The sequence below is a fragment of the Natator depressus genome, chromosome 11, assembly GCF_965152275.1.
Source record: "Natator depressus isolate rNatDep1 chromosome 11, rNatDep2.hap1, whole genome shotgun sequence".
Classification (NCBI taxonomy): domain Eukaryota; kingdom Metazoa; phylum Chordata; order Testudines; family Cheloniidae; genus Natator; species Natator depressus.
The window spans coordinates 18,315,870-18,343,422 of NC_134244.1; the positions used below are offsets into that span (position 1 = coordinate 18,315,870).

At 41.5% G+C, this 27,553-nt stretch overlaps 1 protein-coding gene across 1 annotated transcript in view; it reads left to right on the forward strand.

Moving 5' to 3' along the window:
- ACMSD (aminocarboxymuconate semialdehyde decarboxylase) overlaps window positions 1-27,553 on the forward strand; it is a 64,501-nt gene that overhangs the window by 22,957 nt on the left and 13,991 nt on the right. The window contains exons 5-8 of the mRNA XM_074966800.1: window positions 2,217-2,453; window positions 7,613-7,706; window positions 9,292-9,387; window positions 12,374-12,546. Of these exons, the coding sequence (XP_074822901.1) occupies window positions 2,217-2,453; window positions 7,613-7,706; window positions 9,292-9,387; window positions 12,374-12,546 (600 nt within the window). The remainder of the gene's footprint in view (window positions 1-2,216; window positions 2,454-7,612; window positions 7,707-9,291; window positions 9,388-12,373; window positions 12,547-27,553) is intronic.

Below are 27,553 nucleotides of genomic sequence, written 5' to 3' on the forward strand. Positions count from 1 at the left end.
TGCACTTCCTTCATGCACAGCACTGCAGAATTAGCCAGGTGCTTTATGAGGGATTTCTAGCTTCCTATGAAGCATCTAATGAGCCATTTGTCAAATCATGTTTGGATGTAAATCATGAAGAATCTGATTTGCCCACAGGAGGGTATCTAGGCAATTTCCATCTTATTGACATTGGAATGCATAGATGAAGTATTACAAATATGCTTTAATAGAACAGATACATTTACAAAAAAATTTCCCTTTCTTTTAAATATCACACTCCCAATATGGGAAAGCTATTGGTCCAGGAAGCTCTGAGTCTGAAATTACACCTCCCACTTAGTAGCACAACTAGATTGGCAGAATGGATTCACAGTTATTTCAAATGAGTCAAACAAACAAAAAAGGGTTTCTGAATGGTTGATCCTAGCAAACAATGGGCTAGATTCATCCCAGGTGTAGCACCCGTTGACTTCAACAATTTAACATCAATGCTGTTACATCAGGAATTAACTTGGCCCATTTCCTATATGTATCTAGCAGTTCACAGCAATTGTGCTGAATGATAATACATAAAAAATTCAGTTACAGATGTCCTACATAAAAAGTTATTACAGCATAACCCATAAATTAACTGTACACCTCTAGTACTTTGTGTAGGATGACATGTCCCATATTCTACACTGAAATAAACATTTGTTTGGTTTTTGTTTTTTCCTTGAACATACCCTAGGAAAAAGTAGGGAACCAATTAATTTGTATAATATAGTTCTCCCTGGATGTCATGACTGCCATATTAGAAATAGCACTAAGAACTTTTTAAATTTTACAAATCTTTTGTTCATGTTTACTCTGTAAAATTCATCATGGTCCAATGTCACACATTTCCACCTCCCTCCAATCCATTCTTCCCAACTCCAGCAATAAAATGGTAAATATTCAGGTATGTTAAAAAGAAAGATAAAAAAAGAAAGATGTAAAGTTTCGATCTGGATCCCAAAGACATTAAAATTGTGGTGTAGTCAAATCTAAGGGGTTGGTTTGGCCCATTTTAGAGAAAAAGGCCAGATGCAAAATCTACATTTGGGTTTGGATCCAAAGTTCCACCCCACACAAAATTTGGAGGGCTCTGGGATTTTACTTAGCACTCATTTCTAACTAAAAACCTAGGGGAATGCCTACGGAAAATATAGATCAAGTACACACTTCACTTTTTACTTGGACTCTTTGGCATTTACCCCTTGATAAACAATGATTGCTAATTTTAAGTGTGAGCAACATGTCCATTATAATACTACCAGAAGAGCCTTTACAATTCCTCACCATGGGAAGTCTTCCACACCAATTATTTCATTCTTGTACAGCATCAGTAACATTATTTGGACACTAGACTAACTCTATGATCAAACCTGTGCAGCGGTAAATAAGCTGAGAATTGAAATCGGGGTGAGAGAACTTGCTTTGCCAAGGATTCACTTGAAACTCCTGCTTTCTATGTGTAGAAGAGAATTCTCCATCTTTGAGCAGAGATGTGCTTGAACCAAATCCCCAGATACAAACACCCCCCGTTGAGATCTGGACTCAAAGTTTGTGGTCCAGGTCTGGTCTATGGGGTGCATTTTATCTGACATTCTCCTATTTGCTGCTTTTCTTCTAGTGCCCCGTTCTGCCCTCTCAAAATGTAAATTACAATCATTTTACATTCCCACTGAATGCCAAACTGGGGCAAATTTACACCTACTTATGCTTTGTGTATAAACTGGTAAGAAAATGGATGTAACTCACTTTACCATTTACATCACCACTCAGTTCTGCCCAGAGATTCAGCTGGAAGATACAATTTCTTACACCAGGTCTCTATTTGCCTTCTGACAGGCACATGAGAGCTATAAGAGATTCTCTAAAAAATCCTGAGAGCATCAGCAAATGAGGCCAGATTCTTCCTTGCCTTATACGCCCCTGAGGGGTAGGAGGAAAAGCAACTAATGCAGGGGTATGCAAGATCAAGTAGACCCAACTCATCGATCCTTCCCCTTCAAACAGGCCTTACACCTATTCAGAATGACTAGTGGTGAAGCAAAAGCCTTGGTTCAAGTCTTCTCCTTGTATTGTTTGCTGTGACATTTTTTCTTGGTGATAATTTACATGCAATCTTTTGGGTTTCTTCCAACATCTGTCAAGGTGATAAAATTTTGGAACTACATTTTAATTTACTCTTCTTCTTTATATCATACCAGGCCAAACCTGAGGATACTTTAGATCTGTGCCAATTATTAAATAATGACTTAGCTGCTACAGTAAAAAAGTACCCCAAGAGGTTTATTGGCCTTGGCACATTACCTATGCAAGCACCAGACCTGGCTGTGAAGGAAATGTATCGCTGTGTGAATGAGCTTGGCTTTCCTGGGGTACAGATAGGATCTCATATCAACGAATGGGACCTGAATGCACCAGAACTGTTTGCTGTCTATGCTGTGAGTAAACATTTCCTAGTTTATCCCAAATAATGTTGTGATATGAAATTGTAACTAAACAAAAGGCATTGGGAAAAATTCAGCTGTCAGCTACACTAGTATAAATCCAAATATTTCAATGGAAATCATCTAAATTAACAGTAGTATATCTGAGAGCAGGATTTGGTCTAGAAAATCTGTTCAATATAGCTAATTTTCTTTAGGCAATGAATGATCATTTACAAGAGACACTCATAAATTTGCTCTAATGACTGGGGGAGACAGCTAATATTGAATGTTATTAATTTGCAAATAAACTAACATAATAAATGTTAAAAAGCAAGGGTAGTACATTTCAAAGGTACTTTGTCTCATCTGGCCCCACTAAAGTCAATGGGAGATTTTACCATTTGTTTCAATGGACACAGGGTCAAGCCTGTAGATCCAATTGAGCACTCATGGCTGGACCCCATATTCTTTACTCACCCAAGAATATCAGTTGGGAGTGTGCAAAGACTTGTGCAGAATTGGGCTTTTATTCAAGCAGATTCCCAATGATGCTCTTTGAAGCTATGTGTGAGTAAGGCGGGCTGATAAGTAGCTATTTGATAGGTTTAGCTTTAATTATGTATGGTAATTCATCATGAGATACCAGCAAATGTTCTGGAGCATATTTTGTAAAATACATAATGAAATCTTAGACATATGAGACCTCACTGTAGGTCTCACTCCACTATTGCTGGAAAATTAGGAGAGTTGTCACTTTTTTGGTTTGTGAATGAGGGAGTATGTGACGATTAGTGAAGTGTGAATTAGTCCTATGATTATTTTTGTGTCCAAGTAGAATGAAATGGTGAACAGTTTAAGCCTGGGAGTTTCAAAGTGGCCAAAAGGAGTTATGCATCAAATTTCCATTGACTTTCAATGAGATTTGGGCACTTATCAACCAACAGCTATTTGGAAAATCTGAGTCTCAGTCATTTAATTTTTGTAATGTATCTAATTTCTTAGGTAGCAAGGCTTGATCTAAAGCCACCTGAAATATTTGAAAAGATTGTTATAGACTTCTGTGGGTTTTGGATCAGGCCATGATAACCCTGGAATCTAAGTGCCACACAGAATTGAGTAAACATCACCAACAATTCCAAATTGAGTTTATAGATTACAAACTGAATTTATAGATTATACATTTTTTAAAACAGCGTGAAGTCCAGATGGGCACCATTATTTGTCTAAATTACTGTATTTACATTTGGGGACAATGTATACCTTCAAATCAGCGGCACTGCCATGGGTACCCGCATGGCCCCACAGTATGCCAACATTTTTATGGCTGACTTAGAACAACGCTTCCTCAGCTCTCGTCCCCTAATGCCCCTAATCTTCTTGCGCTACATTGATGACATCTTCATCATCTGGACCCATGGAAAAGAAGCCCTTGAGGAATTCCACCGTGATTTCAACAATTTCCGTCCCACCATCAACCTCAGCCTGGATCAGTCCACACAAGAGATCGACTTCCTGGACACTACGGTGCTAATAAGCGATGGTCACATAAACACCACCCTATACCGGAAACCTACTGACCGCTGTTCCTACCTACATGCCTCCAGCTTTCATCCAGACCACACCACACGATCCATTGTCTACAGCCAAGCTCTACGATACAACCGCATTTGCTCCAACCCCTCAAACAGAGACAAACACCTACAAGATCTCTATCAAGCATTCTTACAACAACAATACCCACCTGCTGAAGTGAAGAAACAGATTGACAGAGCCAGAAAAGTACCCAGAAGTCACCGACTACAGGACAGGCCCAACAAAGAAAATAACAGAACGCCACTAGTCATCACCTTCAGCCCCCAACTAAAACCTCTCCAACGCATCATCAAGGATCTACAACCTCTCCTGAAGGACGACCCATCACTCTCACAGCTCTTGGGAGTCAGGCCAGTCCTTGCTTACAGACAGCCCCCCAACTTGAAGCAAATACTCACTAGCAACCACACAACAGAACCACTAACCCAGGAACCTATCCTTGCAACAAAGCCTGTTGCCAACTGTGTCCACATATCTATTCAGGGGACACCATCATAGGGCCTAATCACATCAGCCACACTATCAGAGGCTCGTTCACCTGCACATCTACCAATGTGATATGTGCCAGCAATGCCCCTCTGCCATGTACATTGGTCAAACTGGACAGTCTCTACATAAAAGTATAAATGGACACAAATCAGACGTCAAGAATTATAACATTCAAAAACCAGTTGGAGAAGACTTCAATCTCTTTGGTCACTCGATTACAAACCTAAAAGTTGCAATTCTTCCACAAAAAAACTTCAAAAACAGACTGCAACGAGAGACTGCTGAATTGGAATTAATTTGCAAACTGGATACAATTAACTTAGGCTTGAATAGAGACTGGGAGTGGATGGGTCATTACACAAAGTAAAACTATTTCCCCATGTTTATTCCCCCCCACCGTTCTTGTCAACTGCTGGAAACAGCCCACCTTGATTATCACTACAAAAGGTTCCCCCCCCCGGCCACTCTCCTGCTGGTAATAGCTCACCTTAAGTGATCACTCTCGTTACAGTGTGTATGGTAACACCCATTGTTTCATGTTTTCTATGTATATAAATCTCCCCACTGTATTTTCCACTGAATGCATCTGATGAAGTGAGCTGTAGCTCACGAAAGCTTATGCTCAAATAAATTTGTTAGTCTCTAAGGTACCACAAGTACTCCTTTTCTTTTTGTATTTAATCAGTGTACATTCTGTATCTAATCCACAGGTTATTATAACTGTCATCTTGAAATTTATTCATGGAGGTTATTTTTCAGAACTCTCAATTTGCTTGAGAATTGTTAGTGCAGCATCTTGATGGCTTGTTTGGTTTTGCGGTTACACACAGTCTGTTATCAATCTCCACCTTTTGGGGATGCTTACATCAATCAGTATATGTTGGAACATATACAGGAAGTTACCTCCCACAATAATTAGCACCACATGCAGAAACATCCTTGGAAAGTAAAGATGATGAAGGAAAGCTACATTTGACCTTGAGCTGTATCAGTTCATCAAGCCACTTACTGAGCTACGAATTTTTGTTTAGGAATATAATCCTGATCGTTATGGCAACAGTTACGATTCACAAATCACGAGCTTGCATTTATCCACAAATTTTAGCTCTATTTACTTGTGTAAGACTAGTTAATCACAAATTGTTCAACCCTGTGATTATCTCTCCCTTACAAGAAACACAGTTCCAGACATACATGTGACAAAATAGAATTATTAAGATCCCCATTAAGCACATGAGTAGACCTGACTACTCGTGCTTAAAATTAACGATGTGCCTAATTCACTCAATCAGGGCCCATGCGCTGTACAATTCCTGTTTTCTTTTCTAAAATTACCAACAGTTGAAGTCCCAGTCTTCAAGGTTTGTGTACTGTTTGGGTTTGTTTGTTTACAAAGAAATTCTCTTTAACGCTATATTGTATAGAGGAGCTGTTCAAATACTAAAAAGAAAGGCAGGGAAGTTAAGACCAATTTATAACAAAATAAAAACTAATTTATGGGCACTACTTACCACAACTATGTATAACCTACTGTGTCATTTACATGTGTGTTAAATTATGTAATTAATACATTAATATTATTTTATCACATTCCTAATAAATGAACAGAACAGCATGCACATATATTCATTGGCAAGAGTTTGTGCTGATGGCAAACAATTCAGGTTGTCCTTGCCAATAAAAGCTTTAAACCACACCACACTATCATGTAACTTGCTGTGCTCCATATTTAACTGAAAACGAATATTTCAGAAATATAGAGCCTTTCAATAAATATTGGTACTATTTGTGTATCAATCCACACTATTTGTGTATCAATCCGACTCTCTTAACACCATGGGTCCAACTGTAAATTTTTTAAATCTTTAAAAATTATCCAAATTAGTTTTTATGACACAATAATGCTGCAATTTAAAGATCTCACATCTTGTAAGCTACTTAGGCTAAGATAAGAATTGTATCCTATTGGAAAAGAGGGAATTCCCAGCTTTCCAATGGGATAAGTCCATTATTCCCGGAAGCTGCACAAGGTCTTGGAATGTTAAATGTAGTCCCAGTGGAGACGGATTAGTGGGAAGAATGGAGCTTGATTTGTAGCCCTCAGGACTGGATAGAAACAGTTCTAAACATGAATCCATGCAGTGGGACAGATACACTTCCCACAGTAACAAATGTTGCCAAACACAGCAGACTTCAGTTCTATAGGCACCTCTATCCAGTGCCCTGAGAATTCACCCCTATGTGCTAAACACAATCAGGTAGAATGTTAGTTTGCACTTAGTTTAACTTTGCAGTAAGACACAGATACAAATAATGTGACAAGCACTTTTGTACCAAACGATTAAACTTGAAGAATGCTTTTACTTAAATGACAAAATGTTGTTATAAGGGCCCAATTCTGCAGCCCTCAAGGAGAATTTTGAATAGGAGTAAGGACTGGAGTAAGGATCAGGGCTGACGGGGTAAATACCACCATCCTCATGGGTGCAAGATCTCTTTCCAGGGGCTTGTCTTAACTTGAAAAATTACGCCGAGTTAGAACATGACCTAGAGCACAACTAACATGATGTTGAGCACAACTTTGCAGGCAGTGTAGATGCAGGCAGTCATGTTCAACACCACATCAGCTGGTCAGTGTTAGTTAACTTGAGATCGTGCTCTAATGCAGTGTAGTTCTCAGCAAAGACAAGCCTCATGCTGCTGCTATGGTGGGCTTTGAGGGCATGCTGACTATGTGGATCCACTGGCTCACGCATTCACACACACACACAGGGAATGGGAATGGGAAAAGGAGCATAGCAACCAGGGAGGCCCTTCGTGCCCTGTAGTTGTAGGAGGGCCATGCCACAGCTTTGAGGGTGGATTCTGTATGTGCCAAGCCCATTTACTCAGAAGCGGTGTAAGGGCTACAACTTGAGCCTAAGTGAGCACCTCCATTTTTGGTCAAATCTTGTAATCCTTTCTATGAATTATTTACAGCAAAAGCAAAAAAGGCCTTTTTAACAGTAATTGCCTGGAGCATACATACATTTTGGAGTTAATTTTGCTACTGTTAAGTCCAGATAATATTTTTTTCCTTTTCACCAAAGGCTGCTGAATTATTAAACTGTTGTCTGTTTGTGCATCCCTGGGACATGCAGACAAATGGAAGGATGTCCAAGTACTGGCTTCCCTGGCTGGTGGGTGAGTATATAGTTACAGTACTTAATCTTCATTCGTTACCTGTCATTAGCTGCAACACATTATGCCAAGGAGACAATTGCAAATGTATAATTGCATGAGAAAGACTACATTACTTTTCTGTCAATCATTTTTAAAATCAGACACTGCCCTTAGGTCAACACTATAATCTTCACTGGCTAAACTTTATATATCTATAATATCTGTATCACTAGAATTTAAGGGGCTTGCAGCAGCCTCTAATGTTCTCTTGCCTCCCAGAGAGCAGATGTCCAGGAACACCTCTTCTGCCTCTGTAATGAGAAGGCTCCCAAAGGGAGCATGATTAGAAGAAAGACAAGTGGAATTAGCAAACGACACACATTAATTCGTATAATGCCCTCTGAAACAAGTAGACCAGGAAGGGGATATTTTAAATTTAAGTTCATTTCAACCATAGCTGAAACAACATGTGCTCGAGGCTCCTTAGAGGTATAGGCAATAGGGAATTGTCTGGTTTCTGTGTTTTCCACATCTGTCAGTTAAATTAGAGTTGCAGTCCAGCAACAAGTAACCATGGGTAAAATTGTGACAGTCTCTGGAAGATTTTAGGCCTGATTCTACTCTTACTTACTCTGATTTAGCACTGTGTAACTCGATAGACTTCACTGGAGTTACTCCTGATTTACACCACTGTGACTGAGAACAGAATCAGGCACTTTAGCATTATCTACACTAGAACATTTTGGTGTTGCAGCCACCACTGCACTTGTGGAACACCTGATCTCCATACATGAAATTTTTAGCAAAGGTGCATAAGTGTTCACATCACCACTGTGCTTGCACTGGGTTACACTACGTTGGCCATGTCTATACTAGGGCCTTTTTTTAACACTGGTTCAGATCCAATATGAGCTCTAGTGTAGATAGGCTGCCAGCTGCTTGCACTATTTTTAACAATATATCAGATAACCTTACTCAGTGCAGGTCTATTTGACATAGTGTTAAAAAGAACTGAACATTGTTATATTTACTTACTTAATGAGATGCAGTAACCTAAAAACACATTCTCATGGTACTTATGTAGAGCTTTACATCTTCAGAGCGCTGCACAAACATTAACTAATCCTGGCAACTCCCTTCTGAGTTGGGTGTTATTTTCCCCGTATCACAGGAAAACTAAGGCAGAGAAGTTAAGACCCAAATTTTCAAAGTTGGGTGTCTAAAGTTAGACACATCAGTGACCTGATGCTTTAGAGGTGCTGAGCACCCCCAACATCCATTGACTGGTTTAGGCTCCTAAATTTGGCTTTAGGTGCTTAACTCTAGGCACCCAACTTTGAAAATTCTGTCCCAAAGGCAGAGAGAGTCAGTGTCAGAGCTGAGATTACAGCTCAGGAGTTCTTAGCTCCTAGTCCTGTTTTCTGACCACAGTTTAAGAACTTTAACTGACTAATAGCGTTGAGTGCTTCTCTGATAAGAAATAAAGCTATGCAGTTTGTCATTTGCACTGTAACTGTTAACTTTGGCATTAAGTATAGATTATATTGGGGGAAACGTCAAGCTGCAGTGTGATGTCTTATGTCATGAAACTTTTTCTTGTTGTTAGGCATGCCAGGGGAAACAACCATTGCCATTTGCTCCATGATTATGGGAGGAATTTTTGAAATGTTTCCTAAACTGAAAGTTTGCTTTGCCCATGGAGGTAAGTAGTTTGCCTCAGAAGCCACTGGTTTTGCTGGGTATTACTGAATGATTCTGCTGTTTGATTTTGTCTGTTATCAGAGCAAATTCAAGCATTTAAATTATTTGAAAAACAACACTCAGTAAAAATATAAAGTTAAAATAAAGACATAGGCCTATCTCAAAGGGGATGATTTAAAAAGGAACAAGTCATTTTAAAGGTGATTGTTAAAAGGAACCAGGCCTTGTCATTCCTAATGAATCAGTTTAGTTCAAATTTTCCAAAATAACTGGGTTTTGTGGTCTCCAGTTTCCAGTGGACTTGTGTCCACATCACAAAACACCATTACAGCTGTCAGTAATTGGCATCTTTGTTGATAGTCTGAGCAAAGAAACCAAGGATTGAAAAGTCCTGGAGACTGAAGTATCCACTTTTCTCTAGAGATGACCCATGTTGATCAGTGTTGATATCTGGGTTTGAATTCACCAGTATGACCTACTGACCCTTTTGGAAGTCAGTGGGAGTTTTGTATGAGGAAAGATTTAGAGTGAGGCCATGGTCTGTGGGTTTCTTTTGAAATATGCAGATTGGATAACAAAATTTATCACAAGCAGTCAAAAATGGGTCATGCAGCCTTTGCGTAATGCTTCTTGGTAGCTTCTGCTATCTGAAAATAAGCTTCTCTTTGGCACCCTTAAGAGACTAGTTTTTTGACAAAAAATGTTCACTCAAAACCCAAGCCAGATAAGTCAATGGCAGTTTTGAATACAAAAGGTTGCAGAATCCAGTCCTTGATGTTTTGATATGTCACTGGGACTCAGGATGACCACTCAGCAGATTTAACCAAAAGGAGCTGCTCTTGTAAGAGAGAAGAAAGAAAAGGCACACAATAGGAGCAGAAGGAAACACAGAAAAGCTTATACCAAAAAAGGAAAGCAAACTAAAATGCAGGTGACAGATCGCTGTTTGTAGAGATTACAAAAACTTTGCTCACAGTGCTATTCTAAGCTCCCAAATATTATTGTGCTCCACTGACAAAGGCAGAAATGTCAATGTTGCAGTTACTTCCACTTGTTTGTTTTAAGTGCCATTTTATATCAAGGTTTTTTTAAAATAAGGTAAAAATGGAAAAAAGATAGATGGCTCTTCTAATTAGAGCTATGATTTTTGCTCTCAGGATTGTGTCAGAAAAAAAGACATGTAGCCATATTGATATAAATAATGAAGCCCTCATGGCTAACCTTATACTCTTTACATTGAATCACCTGTGGTATAAAATCTATGACCAGGATAACTCAGCAGTATGGCTCATATTATCATATGGAATCTGGTGAGCTCTAAAGATGTGCATCTGTTTTCTGGTGTATAGTTGACCTGGCCATTTTTCTGTTTTGACATCCAATGGGAAGCAATTTTCTTTTGAAATTATGTTCTTGAAGAGAAAGAACGGACAGCTGGGGAGGAAATGTAAGGAGGAGAAGGGAACAGAAACACTTTCGTCTCATGGCAAGAGCTAGCACATGTCACTTGAATAATGGTTGTCAATGAGTATATTATTTTGGGGTGTGGGTATTCTTACAAATTCCACCCACACACCAAACTCAGTTCTCTTGAGATGCAAAAATGAGACATCAAAACAAGGTGCCATACAAGTAGGATTTTCAGATCTTCAGAATCTGATATTCCTTTTTTTCCTTGAATGTTTTGCTCTGTGGTGAAATTGATAACAGTACTGATATTTAAATTATTGTTGTTCAACCTTCAGTGTTTACACTCATTGATATGGATAGGGGAACTTCCCAAGGACCAACAGTTTCAGGTTGTCTACTATCTGAGACAGACATCACTGCTTCAGTTTACATTGGGTTCATATTTCAAAGATTTTCCTTAAAATCATAAGGACTAAAGATGCAGCCTGGCAGGGTCTAGGAAACTGTAAAGTTAAATCAAATATCAAGCAAACTGAAGTGGAAAGAAGATATACAACTGTTGGACATGTATTTTATCTATGTAGTAATCAGATATGTCTATTTCTTCCCTCAGTGCTTGAAGAGTTTACTTGCATTGACCAACAGGGTTCTTACCAATGAAAGCCCAGTAATTCTGTCCATCAAATCTTGTAGTGCTTTCACTTATCACTGTGCCATCATTTAAAATTGCCTCCCTCCTCCCACACAACCTATCTCATGACATGTAGCTGACAGGGCTGACAGTGTCTTCCAGAGGTGTGTCTATATCATCCAGAAAAACAATGGATGAATTCCTGGCCCCATTAAAGTCAATGGGACCAGGATTTCACCACACAACTAGCAAAAACTTGTGTGCTGCTTCCACTGCTGCTGTAAACCTATGCATCCGATGAAGTGAGCTGTAGCTCACGAAAGCTCATGCTCAAATAAACTGGTTAGTCTCTAAGGTGCCACAAGTACTCCTTTTCTTTTTACGAATACAGACTAACACGGCTGTTACTCTGAAACCGGTCTTAAGACCGTACAGCTACTGTAAGCCGGCTGCGAAGGGGAGATCGTGAGCAATGCAGTGAACACTCTTGCTACCCAAGATAAGCTGACAAAATCATCTCCACTACATCCCCAGCCACTGCTGGTCCAATGAGCATGCTTCCCGGCTCCCCTCACACACACACATATACCCCTACACACACACGTCTCAATCCCTGGTCAGAAACACTGTATGCCAATATTTAGCTATTGATGTGGCTCAATTCTTATAATGTTGGAGCCAAATCTTCTGCTGGAGTAAACTGGAGTTTCTCTATTGACTTCAATGGAACAATGCTTATTTGCACCATTTTATTACATTTTGTGCCTGGGGTTGTTTGTGATTAAGAATTCTTGCTCACTCTTGAGTATTATAGGATACTAATTTCTGTACAGCTGCACAATAACCTCTCTCTGTGTTGACAAATTAGCTTTTTTCCTTCCTGTTTTTTCAGGTTTTGTAAAGCAAAGAAATAATTTTCACTTTCAATACAATTACCTCTTTGTAGGTGGCGCTTTCCCATATACATTAGGGCGTATTTCCCATGGATTCAATGTGCGCCCTGATTTGTGTGCAGTGGATAATAAAGTTGATCCAAAGAAATACCTCGGTTCATTTTACACGGATTCACTTGTCCATGATCCTCGAGCCCTAAAGCTGCTAATCGATGTAATAGGAGAGGTGAGTTGGAATATTTCCTACAATATATGGCTGATAATGCCCAGGTGAGTCATACTGCATTCAGTTCTTTCTTGAGGAACTCGAGTGGGAATCTTATCATGCTTCAAATATGGACATAAACAGAAAATTATTTCAGCCCCCTTTTGGCAGCTAGATACTTCCAATCCAAGTGGCTGGTTAGGATCAGTGGTGCAAGTAGATTTTAACTCTTACCAGTACGGTACCGACCCCCTGACTCCACCCGCCCTCACAAAAAATGTTCTGTGACTAGAGCCCTGCGTATATACAAATTTATACCCATGGATGTGAATATCAGTGGATAGAAATCGGTATCCGCTGAACCGCAGGGCTCTCCCGGGAACCGCAGCGGTGACAGGAGCAGAACGTGGGGCCACCGCTCCCAGGAGCCAGTGGCCCACATTAGCAGCTCCTCTGGCTCAGCTGTAGCCTCCCCCAGCCCTTCCACGCAGCTGAGTCTCCTGTCTGGGGTCTGTATGGCCCCACCGGAGGACAGGGCTGGGGGCTGGTTTGGGGACGGTACAGCCATGCCAGAGGAGCTGCCAGCATGGGGCAATGGCTCCTTGGAGCAGCAGCCCCATGTTCTGCTCCTTTTGCCACTGCAGTTCCCAGGAGAGTCCTGCAGTTCAGCAGATACCAATTTCTATCTGCGGATATCCGCATCCACAGGTATAAATTTGTATTCATGCAGGGCTCTACACTTCATTCTTGAAATATGTCTTTCCGGTATAGCATACCAGCAATAAATGTCTTAATGGTACGGTGTACCTGACTGTACCGGCTTACTTGCACCACTGGTTAGGATCCAGTAGTTATTTTTCAACTGAGATTGGCCTTTCTCAAGACATACTTAAGGAAGGCCATTCATAGTGGAAACTCGACCATTTCTTAACAAGTCCTCATTGTATAAAATTAATCGTAATATTTGACATATATAAAGTATTATTAATTTGCACTTGCGAAATGCCTTCCATCTGAAGATCTCAAAGTAGTTTACAAAAGTTAAGCCTCTGAACATCCCTGAGAAGTACACCATGTTTATATCTGAAACCATTTTTAAAAGACAGGTTTCAGAGTAGCAGCTGTGTTAGTCTGTATCCGCAAAAAGAAAAGGAGGACTTGTGGCAACTTAGAGACTAACAAATTTATTTGAGCATAAGCTTTCTTGAGCTCTTTTTTTAATGTAGTTGGATCCAAAGGGATCAGAAGTGCAGGTGGATGGATAGAATTGGTGCACAAAATATATTAACAAGGTACAAAATACCACATCTGACTAAACAGCAGGTGAAATCCTGGTCCCATTGAAGTTAATGGGAGTTTTGTCATTTACTTCAATGGGACCAGGATTTCAGCCAGTGAATATAAGCTCAGAACCTCAGCTGGTCTAAATCAGCATATCTCCATGAAGCCAATAGAATTATGCTGGTCTACATCAGTTGAGCATTCTGCCTCATAGAGTTCTAGAAATAATGGGCCCAATACTTCAAATTTTTGTCATCCTTGTTCCCATGGATTGCGAACAATTCAAGTCAGTGAGAACACTCACCTGAGTAAGGCTGCTTGCTTTGTTCATAAGCCATCACAAGACCCCCAAACCCAAAGAAATAAACAAAATCCCCAAGTGTTTTCATAAAAACACTTTTATTTGAGAAAAGCAAATCGTATTTCTGCTTGGGAAGCAATAGGCTGGAAAATCACTAAAGGGAATTCAGGTGGCAATCCTGAATGGCATATTAAACAGAACAGAATGCTAAATATTTTAACTGTTATGGTAGAAAGGAAAGGAAAGGAAATATTATAGTAGCTGCCTATTTAAATAAGAATATGGGACAAAAAACCCAACCCTGAACTGGAATGTCCCAAATACTAGTGGGACTGAACAGTCCCTTCCACAGGTAGATCTGCAGAAGATGGCCAAATGATGGAATCTCTCAGTTTTCTCCCCAGTTACTCTATGGGGTGCAGAGTTTGCCTTTCCCTGGAAGCAGGCAAGAGGATAGCATCCAAACTCCATGAAACCTTGGATCTATATAGGGATCAGCAGGACCTTAGAGCCATCCATACAGAAGGCTTGTGTCACTAGGCTGTGGATCTCTGGAACCCCCACAAGGCTTCTGAATCTGTCAGGGGAATCCCCACCATGGAAGGAAACTGTAAATACATTCTAATCGTTCTCCTTCCTTGTCCCAGCCACTGCTTGCTCCTCTCCACACGTTTCACTGGACCCTCACAGTGCCCTCCATAGGGAAGTGGGGGTTGCTTCCACAAGGGCCCCTTCCACATACAGATCTCAGAGGCACAAGGTGGCCAATGTTTTTCTACCCACCATCTAATACTAAAAAGCTAGTTAATTACCCACTTTCACCACTAGATGTCTGTGCAGACCCCTCTAATTAATAGATTGTATGGCTGGCACAGGGATCTTTTTACTAGACAGAGAAAAAGAGCAACAACATGTAAGAAGCAATTGATTACAGTTAATTATCCATTCTGGGCACAGTCCACAACCCATTGAAGTGAATGGGTTTTTGGATCAGGGCCTCAGTCAGGATACCCACCACTTGTGAGTCCTTTACTCCTGCATGCAGCTCCCCCACAGTGTCTGTGCAGTGTAGACAGTCTTACCACACAAAGATGCCCACAAGACTTAGCAACACGATAGCACAGTTAATCACCCAAAATAATATAAGGAGAGTTCTATACACAAAGCTGCACATAATAAAGCTACTGTTCCACTTAGCGAAGACAGAGTGAAGACCAAGGAGCTTGTGAAAGTCACCAAAATCTAGAGATAGATATGCAGTGGGGGATGTATGAAAAGTCCACAATGACAACTGAAACCATGCAACCTAGGTTTATTACAAACAAACAAATCCTCATGAGGCTGTTTGTCAAAAGCATTGCTAAAAGCACAGTGCAATAGAGGATCAGCCACCTCCAACGGCTTCACTGGATATAACTTTGAGCAGAATTTCCCCAACTCTATCCTTGTTTATAGGCATGTTATGGCATTCTCAGCAGAACTGCGAGTCCTACGGCATGTTTGGCACACAGATATTCCCCATCAGGCTCAGTGCATGTAGGTTGTGAGCTCTCTGGAACTGCGACTGTCTTTTTTGTTACTTATCTGTAAAGTGCTTAGCACTGGGGCTCTGATCCTAGATTGGGGCTCTCAGATGCTACCATACAAATCATAATAATATAACATGTACATTCTATCCAGGCTTTTCTACTGTACTTTGTGATACTATTTGGATCCAGGTTTCAGAGTAGCAGCCGTGTTAGTCTGTATTCGCAAAAAGAAAAGGAGTACTTGTGGCACCTTAGAGACTAACAAATTTATTTGAGCATAAGCTTTCGTGAGCAGCTGGTCAAGTCTTTCTCCTCGGTATTTTCAGCTCTATTGGGACAAACTCACCTGATCTATCAACACATAGCTACAGGAACAGAGCAACAAGTCCAGGAGACCCCTCGGCTGCGTCCTTGGATAATATGGGAAACAGTTTGGAAGGAGTTACAAGCAATGCTAGATCCCTGGGTAGGAGGAAAATCTCACCATGAGTGGAGGGGTCCTATATTGCTGGTACCGAAACCAGAGGACACAACACGCTTATCATTATATCCAAATTCAATGCATACTCAATGTCCAAGGTAGATGAACTGTTGGAATGCCTAGAAGCAGCCAGATATATCACTACCCTGGATTTTACAAAATGTACTGGCAGATCCCTTTGATGCCTGAGGCCTGGGAAAAGCTTTACTAGTTTTGCACCATGCCCTTTGGCTTCCATGGGGCTGCAGCTATGTTCCAGTGATTGATGGACTGAGTGCTGTGGCCACACAGGGAGTAAGCAATGGCCTATCTTTATGACAGTTCTTGATAGCTAGAACTGGAACAACCGCACACAATACGTCACTCCTTGCTGGAGATGTAGGACTCACAGCAAACCCAGTGACATGCAAGGCACAAGAACAGCCATACTGGATCAGACCAATAGTCCATCTAGCCCAGTATCCTGTCTTCCGACAGTGGCCAATACCAGGTGCTTCAGAGGGAATGAACAGGACAGATAATCATCAAGTGGGGGCGGGGGGGAACCACATTAAAGTCAGCTTCTGCTTTTGGTGAATAAATGGCAGCCTCAGTGCTGCTTTATGTTATATAAGTTTGTAATGGGCCTCGTAAGAGCAATTACACCCACCCCATTTAGCCCTGGCACGTCTCCCACACTTGAGAGGACCAGGAGCAGGTGATAGAGTCAGCCACACCAGCTTTACACTACTTGGGAATTCCCCTACATAAGGGACTCCTCAGCCAGAGCAGCACAAATGGCATGAAGGGGAAGCAAGGAGTGCTCATGGGTTTTTTCAGAAAACTTTTGATAAAATGTCATGAAACATTGTGGAATCCAAGCTTTGCTTGAACTAGTTAAACACATAACAAATTGAGATAATTTCTATCAGGCATAGGAGGTATCAAGTGAATATATAATAAACTAGACAGGCAGGCTTCTGAAGGAGATACTAAAGGCCAAATGCTGCCACTCTTACTCATGTTGAATCACTTCTTTCTCCATGAGTAATTTCACTGATTCCAATGTGATTACTTACAGAGTAAGGGGGCTGAAATCTGGACCTAAATAAATGGCAGCTTGACTTCCCATTGCAGTATTGCCAAACCCAAGCATTGCAAAAATTGTCAGACCTCCAAAATCACAAAATTGTCTTAAAAATCATGAGGGTTTTTTTAAATAACAAATGTTGGGTTCTTTTTCAATGTCTTCTGGTCTGTGCACTTTTAAGGTCATGTTTTAAAACTTTTCTCTGCACTCATATGGTGTTGGGAATTTACTTTTTTTTTTTTAAATGAAAGCTGAGATTCTCACATAATCACTTGTCTCCAGAAGCTGGGACATTTAAAAACCCCCCACCATATATTGCAAGACTCACAATGAAATCATGAGTAAAGCTAAGATTTTGTCATGAATATTTTTAGTAAAAGTCATGGACAGGTCACAGGCAATAATGAAAAATTAACGGAAGCCTGTGACCTGTCGCTGACTTTCACTAAAAATATCCATGATAAAATGGGAAGGGACTGTGGCAGCTGCTAGTGGCTGGGAGCTCTCTGGCCCTCACCACCCATGGGGGCTCAGAGCTCCAGGGTCCCTCTGCCCCCACCCATGGTGGAGGGGAGCTGCAGGGCCCCCTGCCCCCTCCCCAGCGATGGGGATCTGCGGAAATCCCCCGCCACTGCTGCAGTATGGAACTGCGGGAGTCCCCCTGCCCGTCCTTTGGCAGAGAGGAGTTGTGCGGGTCCCCTTGGCCCCCATGGTGGAGGAGATCTGCGGGGGTCCCCCTGCTGCCATCGCTGTGGGGAGCTGCGGGGGGTCCCCCTGCCCTGCCATGGTGGCCAGGAAGCTGCGGGGGTATCCATGCCCCACCGCAGCAGTGGGGAGAAGCAGGTGTCCCCCTGCTGCCGCCATGGGAAGCTGCCAGGGTCCCCCTGCCGTCGCTGCAGTGGGGAGCTGCCTGGCTCCCCCTGTGCTCCCCGTGGCGGCCAGGGGCTGCTGGGGTCCCCTGCCATCGCCGCAGTGGGGAACTGCCGGGGTCCCCCTGCCCTCCCCGTTGCAGGCAGGGACTACGGGGGTCCACCTCCCCAACCACAGTGGCCAGGAAGCTGCAGGGATCTCCCAGTCCCCCGCAGTGGCTGGGAGCTGTGGGGGTATCTGCTGTCTTAGGCGGTGGGGTACCTCACAGCTCCCTGCTACTGCAGGAGGTGGCAGGACTCTGCAGCCCCCAGCTGCAGGGGCTGAAGTCACAGAGGTCTTTGGAAGTCACAGATTCTGTGAATTCCGCAACCTCTGTGACAAAATCGTAGCCTTAATCATGAGCACTAGCAACACAGTAAATGTAAAATTAATGCATGCTGTGTTCAAAACAAAAAGAGAAATGATGTGATAAGGGGCTTGGTATGACACTGTAGGTTTTACAGATGAAGGTTAGAAGTAGGACAAAGAAATCTCCAGTGCATAGCCAGAAACTAGGCTGAGAAGGCATCAGGTGTGTGCACAGATATGCATAGACATAACTTAATGTATTTGGGGGACAGCCATCACCTGGAGTCAGAGTGTATTATGCTGACTTGGAGCCCTTAAACATTAAAAACCCAGAAACCGCTTTGAGTCATGTATCTTTAACTCCATCCCTCCAAAATTCCCTGTGCACTTTCTCGGTTAGTCAGAACCCACAGCATAGGTCAGTTAACTCTAGTGGAGGACTCCAGAGGTACATCTGCTAGGTGGAAGGGGAGCAGGCAGCAATGCAAGTTGCAGCAGCCTCCCGTCCACCAGACAGCATACAGAAGGCCAAGGCAGAACAAGAAGCTGGGCAGTGCTGGCCAGGGGCATCACCAGCCTGGCCACAGAATAAAATAGTTCAGTGCATCCCCACATGACCTTGTCCTGGTAGGCTACTACAGGGCCCTCAGAAGAATGCAAAGCTGCCTCCTCCCAGCCAAAGCCTCCCAGGTGCAGCGCCTCTGCTGTCTCCCTTGGGGTGAGTCCTGATAGGAAGGGGCATAAGGCTGGTACCAGGAGGTATAATTGTGCACCAGCAAGAGTAAACCTGTATCTCTCTCTTTCCTCAATATATATTTGTACTATTGAAGCCCTGTTTGAAGCTCACTTGTTTCATATATTGACAATCTCTTTCATAGAATCATAGACTTTAAGGTCAGAAGGGACCATTATGATCATCTAGTCTGACCTCCTGCACAACGCAGGCCACAGAATCTCACCCACCCACTCCTGTAACAAACCACTAACCTATGTCTGAGCTATTGAAGTCCTCAAATCGTGGTTTAAAGAATTCGAGGTGCAGAGAATCCTCCAGCAAGTGACCTGTGCCCCACGCTGCAGAGGAAGGCGAAAAACCCCCAGGGCCTCTGCCAATCTGCCCTGGAGGAAAATTCCTCCCCAACCCCAAATATGGCAATCAGCTAAACCCTGAGCATGTGGGCAAGACTCACCAGCCAGACATCCAGGAAAGAATTTTCTGTAGTAACTCAGATTCCACCCCATCTAACATCCCATCACAGGTCATTGGGCATATCTACCGCTAACAGTTGAAGATCAATTAATTGCCAAAATTAGGCTATCCCATCGTATCATCCCTTTCATAAACTTATCAAGCTTAGTCTTGAAGCCAGATATGTCTTTTGCCCCCACTGCTTCGCTTGGAAGGCTGTTCCAGAACTTCACTCCTCTGATGGTTAGAAACCTTCGTCTAATTTCAAGTCTAAACTTCCTGATGGCCAATTTATATCCATTTGTTCTTGTGTCCACATTGGTACTGAGTTTAAATAATTCTTCTCCCTCCATGGTATTTATCCCTCTGATATATTTATAGAGCGCAATCATATCTCCTCTCAGCCTTCTTTTGGTTAGGCTAAACAAGCCAAGCTCTTTGAGTCTCCTTTCATAAGACAGGTTTTCCATTCCTCGGATCATCCTAGTAGTCCTCCTCTGTACCTGTTCCAGTTTGAATTCATCTTTCTTAAACATGGGAGACCAGAACTGCACACAATATTCCAGATGAGGTCTCACAAGTGCCTTGTATAATGGTACTAACACCTCCTTATCTCTACTGGAAATACTTCGCCTGATGCATCCCAAGACTGCATTAGCTTTTTTCACTGCCATTTCACATTGGCGGCTCCTAGTCATCCTGTGATCAACCAATACTCCGAGGTCCTTCTCTTCCTCTGTTACTTCCAAGTGATGTGTCCCCAGTTTATAACAAAAATTCTTGTTATTAATCCCTAAATGCATGACCTTGCACTTTTCACTATTAAATTTCATCCTATTACTATTACTCCAGTTTATAAGGTCATCCAGACCTTCCTGTATGATATCCCGGTCCTTCTCTGTATTGGCAATACCTCCCAGCTTTCTATCATCCGCAAACTTCATTAGCACATTCCATCTTTTTGTGCCAAGGTCAGTAATAAAAAGATTAAATAAGATTGGTCCCAAAACTGATCCCTGAGGAACTCCACTAGTAACCTCGTTCCAGCCTGACAGTTCACATTTCAGTGTGACCCATTGTAGTCTCCCCTTTAACCAGTTCCTTATCCACCTTTCAATTTACATATTGATCCCCATCTTTTCCAATTTAGCTAATCATTCCCCATGTGGAACCGTATCAAATGCCTTGCTGAAATTGAGGTAAATTAGATCCACTGTGTTTCCTTTGTCTAAAAAATCTGTTACCTTCTCAAAGAAGGAGATCGGGTTGATTTGACACGATCTTCCTTTCGTAAAACCATGTTGTATTTTGTCCCAATTACCATTGACCTCAATGTCCTTAACTACTTTCTCCTTCAAAATTTTTTCTAAGACCTTGCATACTACAGCTGTCAAACTAACAGGCCTGTAGTTACCCGGATCACTTTTTTTTCCTTTCTTAAAAATAGGAACTATGTTAGCAATTCTCCAGTCATATGGTACAAACCCTGAGTTTACAGATTCATTAAAAATTTTTGCTAATGGGCTTGCAATTTCATGTGCCAGTTCCTTTAATATTCTTGGATGAAGATTATCTGGGCTCCCCGATTTAGTCCCATTAAGCTGTTCAAGTTTGGCTTCTACCTTGGATGTGGTAATATCTACCTCCATGTCCTCCTTCCCATTTGTTGTCCTACCATTATCCCTAAGCTCCTCATTAAAGACTGAGGCAAAGGATTTGTTTAGATATTGGGCCGTGCCTAGATTATCCTTAACCTCCACTCCATCCTCAGTGTTTAGTGGTCCCACTTCTTCTTTCTTTGTTTTCTTCTTATTTATATGGCTATAGAACCTTTTACTATTGGTTTTAATTCCCTTTGCAAGGTCCAACTCTACATGGCTTTTGGCCTTTCTGACTTTTTCTCTACATGTTCTGACCTCAATAAGGTAGCTTTCCTTGCTAATCCCTCCCATCTTCCACTCCTTGTAGGCTTTCTGCTTTTTCCTAATCACCTCTCTAAGATGCTTGCTCATCCAGCTTGGTCTACCATTCCTGCCTATGAATTATTTCCCCTTTCTTCGGATGCAGGCTTCTGATAGTTTCTGCAGCTTTGACTTGAAGTAATTCCAGGCCTCCTCCGCCTTTAGATCCACAAGTTCTTCAGTCCAATCCACTTCCCTAACTAATTTCCTTAATTTTTTTAAGTTAGCTCTTTTGAAATCAAAAACCCTAGTCACAGATCTATTTTTGTTTATCCTTCCATTTAGTTTGAACTGAATTAGCTCATGATCGCGCAAACCAAAGTTGTCCCCTACAACCATTTCTTCTATGAGGTCCTCACTACTCACCAAAACCAAATCTTAAATGGCATCCCCTCTTGTTGGTTCAGCCACTGCTTGGTGAAGGAATCCATCAGCTATCGCATCCAGGAAAATCTGAGCCCTATTATTATTACTAGCACTTGTCCTCCAGTCTGTATCTGGGAAGTTAAAGTCTCCCATGATCACACAATTCCCATTAGTATTTACTTCATTAAAAACATCAAAGAGGTCTTTATCCATATCGGATCCCGGAGGTCTATAGCACACCCCAAGCACTATCCCAGGGGAGGATCTAGTAGCTTTCTTCCCCGATGTGATTTTTGCCCAGACACTCTGTCTTATCCATTCCATCACGTCTTATTTCTTTACAGTCTACCTCATCATTGATATACAATGCTACTCCACCACCTTTGCCTTTATTTCTGCCTTTCCTAAACAGCACATACCCTTCAATACCTGTAGGCCAGTCATGACTACTATTCCACCATGTTTCTGTTATCCCTATAATATCTGGTTTCACTTCCTGCACCAGTAGCTCTAGTTCCTCCATTTTGTTACCTAGGCTCCTCACATTAGTGTACAAACATCTTAATTTTTGCTGTTTAGCCCCGCTCACATTCTTTACCCAATTAGGCACAGACATTCTTCCGCCAGTATCACCTATTAGACTGGTATGTACACTACCCTTCCTCCTTATGTCCATTCTCCTAACCACAGCTGTATCCTTTCTTACTTCGTTTTCTTCCCTCTCAATGTTAAAATCTGGCATGGAGATTACCTGGACATCTCCCAACCATCTCCCCCAGATTCCTAATTTAAAGCTCTCTTGATCAGTTGTCCCATCCTCCAACTTAGAAGTCTATTTCCCTCCATACTCAGATGAAGTCCATCCTCTGTTCATGAATGCTTTCCAGTGGCCATACATCCCAAAGCCCTCCTTATAGCACCAGTGCCTGAGCCATCTGTTGAGCATCATAATCTTTTCACACCTTTGTTGCCCTTCTCTAGGAACAGGCAGAATCCCACTGGTGATCACCTGAGCCTCAATTTCCTTAAGTGTCTTCCCCAGCCTGGCATAGTCTCCCTTGATACGTTCCAGTGAGAATCTAGCTGTATCATTTGTTCCCACATGAAGGACAATCGGAGGATTCTTTCCCACTCCCATTAGGATCCTCTTCAGCCTCATGTCCACATCCCATATCTTAGCACCTGGCAGACAGCACACCCTTCTGTTCTCTGGATCAGCTCTTGTTACAGGCCTGTCTGTTCTTGTCAGTAAGGAGTCCCCAGTCATGTAGACCTGCCTTTTCCTGGTGACGGTGCGATTCTCCAGTCTATCCCCTGTTCCCTCTGGCTGCAAGTCCTCTCAATTCCTAATGTCCCTTGCAATCCCCTGTAACCCATCCCGTGTCCTTCTGGGGCTCATATTTGGTGTTATCTCCATTGACTCTTACCCTCTTCTTATAGGACCAGCTGCTCTTCTCTTCTTCCTTGCCCTCTCACCTTCAGTGGCCACCTGCTGTGCCTCTTCTTCATTTTCCAACTTCGCAAACCTGTTCCTGAGCTCTATTTCTCCTTCACTAGCCCGTCTTTTCCTCTGCCTGGTTCTCTTAGTCACATACTTCCACTGTCCAGTTTTCTCACCCAGCAGTATCCCCTCAGAGTTCTTCGGTCCTGCTTCCATCTGCAAGTCTGAGCTTTTCCCTTCAGCCCCCTCATGTCTTTGCTCCATCAACCACTCGAATCCCCTTCTAAACTCAACCAGAGTTTCCACCTGCATCTCCAATCCTCGGATCTTTTCTTCCATCAGCTCTATCAGGCGGCACTTCATGCAGACGAAACTCTTTTCGGGTACCCCATCCAGGATCATGTACATGTCACAGCTTCTACATCCAGTCATCTTCATTGTGTCTTCCACTACTTGGGTCATTACCACTGCTGCCTCTTTATCTGTCATTGCCTTCTCACCTAAGTCAAATATCTTCTCCTCCAACAGAACTCCCACTCAAACGTCCCTGTTTACAGCTGTGTTTGCTGGCTCCTTTCTCACATAAAGTCACTAACTGAAAAAGAAGAGCCTGATGCACTTTCAGATTCTGGTACTTTAAGTTTCAGGCCTTCTATTACTGTGAAACAAATTATGTTACAGTTACAGTTCTTTTGAGTAAAAATGTCCACTTAGGTTAATCACCAGCAATTAGGGGTGTCAATCAGCCACAGTTAATTCAAGCGATTAACTCAAAACAAATTAACTGAATTAAAAAAATTAATCATGATTAATTGCAGTTTTAATTGCACTGTTAATAATAGAATACTTATTATAAATAATAGAATGTTTATTATAAATATTTTTGGAAGTTTTCTACATTTTCAAATATATTGATTTCAATTACAATACAGAATACAAAGTGTACAGTGCTCACTTTATATTACAAATATTTTCACTGTAAAAAATATAAACAAAAGAAATAGTATTTTTCAATTCACCTCAGAAAGTACTATAGTGCGATCTCTATCGTGAAAGTGCAACTTACAAATGTAGATTTTTTTTTGTTCCATAACTGCACTCAAAACCAAAACAATGTAAAACTTTAGAGCCTACAAATCTACTCAGTCTTATTTCTTCTTCAGCCAATCGCTAAGACAAACAAGGTTGTTTACGTTTACGGGAGATAATGCTGCCCGGTGAGAACAGGTGTTCGCATGGCACTTTTATAGCTGGCGTTGCCAGATATGCTAAACATTCATACGCCCCTTCATGTTTGTTTTGGCCACCATTCCAGAGGACATGCTTTCATACTGATGACGCTTGTTAAAAAAATAACATGTTAATTAAATTTGTGACTGAACTCCTTGGAGGAGAATTGTATGTCTCCTGCTCTGTGGTTTTACCCGCATTCTGTCGTATATTTCATGTTATGGCAGTCTCAGATGATGACCTAGTTGTTCAATTTAAGAACAGTTTTGCTGCAGATCTCACAAAACGCCAAGAAGGTATCAATGTGAGATTTCTAAAGATAGCTGCAACACTCGACCTAACGTTTAACAATCTGAAGTGCCTTCCAAAATCAGAGGAACAAGATGTGGAACATGCTGTCAGAAGTCTGAAAAGAGCAACACTCCAGTGCAGAAATTACTGAACCCAAACCACCAAAAATGAAAATCAACCTTCTGTTGGTGGCATCTGACTCAGATGATGAAAATGAACATGCATCAGTCCGCACTGCTTTGGATCGTCATCAGTCAGAACTTGTAATCAGCATGGAAGTATGTCCTCTGGAATAATGGCCAAAGCATGAAGGGGCATACAAATGTTTAGCATATCTGGCACATAAATGCCTTGCAACTTCCACTACAACAGTGCAATGTGAATGCCTGTTCTCACTTTCAGGTGACGTTGTAAATAAGAAGCGAGCAACATTATCTCCTGTAAATGTAAACAAACTTGTTTGTCTTAGCGATTGGCTGAAATAGAAGAAGGGCTGAATTGACTTGTAGGCTCTAAAGTTTTATATTGTTTTGTTTTTGAGTGCAGTTATGTATCAAAAAAAAGATTCCACATTTGTAAGTTGCACTTTCACGATAGAGATCGCACTACAGTACTTGTATGAGGTGAGTTGAAAAATGCTATTTCTTTTGTTTTATCTTTTTTACAGTGCAAATATTTGTAATCAAATACAATAAAAGATAAGCACTGTACACTGTATTCTGTGTTGTAACGGAAATCAATATATTTGAAAATGTAGAAAACATCCAAAAATATTTAAATAAATGGTATTCTATTATTGTTTAACAGTGCAATTAAAACTGTGATTAATTGCAATTTTTTTAATCTCACAATTAACCACGATTAATTTTTTTAATTGTTTGACAGCCCTACCTGATATCTATGTCTTATTTAAAGCAGAGCTGCAATATTAAGTGGATCTATTCATATGTCAAACTACAAATCCTCAGTGGGAAAAAGGATTTAGGCCATACTCTTAGATAATTAATAAATAACATCTTCAAAGTGCTTTATAAACATTAACTAATGAATCCTCACTATACTTCTGGGAGGGTGGTGGCTGTGAATAGGCATTACAGTCACCATTTTATAGACGGCAATAAAACCGAAGCACAGAGAAGCTGATTTGTCCAAAGCCATTCAGCAAATCAGTGGCAGAGCTACAGTATTCCCAGAGGTCCTTATTTATCTGCAGTTCATCAGATCAGTTCATTGGCAATACAGTGATCAGCTGTAAAATACTTTAAATCAGAGGAAACTAACAACAAAAACTTAATTGGGATAGTTTACACCAGAGATTCTAGTGAAAGAGGAACAAAAACCAGCATGTCAGACTTTCTTCTGTTCTGGCTCACATAAGGAACCTTAAATAAAAATGTAAGAATCTCCCTAGATTGGCTGATCTTATCTGACATGCTAAATTGAATTTCATTCGCCTTTCCAAATAAATCCATCTAATAGTATTCTAGAGTATCTTATGCTGCACACAGAAGAAACGACGTTTTTCTGCTCCAGAATACACACCTGGGAGAGAATGTCCCAATATCAGTAAAACATACTGTAAACCAAGTAGCATCCTGAGATGTTTAAATACACAGACCCTAATACGTTTCTCATGTAAACTGTTCTCAGAAATTGTATTAGCAGAAAAAAATGGTATATATTCTCCTATTCTAATCTGACCCCAAGGTTTTTGTAGTGAAGCAGATGTACACATACAAAATACAACCAATTTGCAGATTCTACACTTTCATATATCTTCTTGTATAGACCCCAGGGTGACACCTACTGGAGACAGAAAAAATAAGCAGCATTTGGCAAATAAGCAAAAGAAATCCTATCCTAAAACACCTGAGAACATGCTTCGTAACTTTTAGTACTGCCAACCCCACGCATTCAAAAGTTGTGGTTGTTGGATTTAGTATGCAGATGCTGGGTGGTGCTGATGGCCTGTGATATACAGGAGGTCAGACTAGATGATCTAGTGGTCCTTTCTGGCTCTAAACTCTGACTCTAAAAATATATGCAGTGTTGTTTTAACCGTGTTGACCCCAGGACAGAGAGACAAGGTCAGTGTGGTAATATCTTTTATTGGTCCAACTTCTGTTGGTGAGAGAGACAAGCTTTTGAGCCTACCCAGAGCTCTTCTTCAGGTGGGAACCTAATTCAGAGTGTCACTGCTAAAGCAATCTTATTACAATAATCTGTAACCCACTAACAACACACACAGACCCAGCTGCTTCCCTCCCACCTCCTTTCCTCCCTATGACTTGGAGGGGTGTTAATCAGCCACTTCACATTGAATGGTCCCCTGATATGTGTTAACTGCTTATGCTAAAAAAAATCTGTTACACCTTGACACTCTAAGGCTATGTCTACACTAGCACTTTTGTCGGTAACTTTTTTGTCAGTCAAGGTGTGAAAAAAACCACCCCCCTGATGGACAAAAGCACAGGTACGGTATGGACAGCGCTATGTCAGCGGGAGACACTCTCCTGCCAACATAGCTACCACCGCTTGTTAGGGGTGGTTTAATTATGCCGGCGGGAGAGTCAGGAAGGCAGTAAGTTTTCACTTGGTAGAGTTTGTGTGGACAACATATAGAGCAAACTGGGGAAACCATCTGATCAAAAAGGTGTTTTAAACAGCCTAC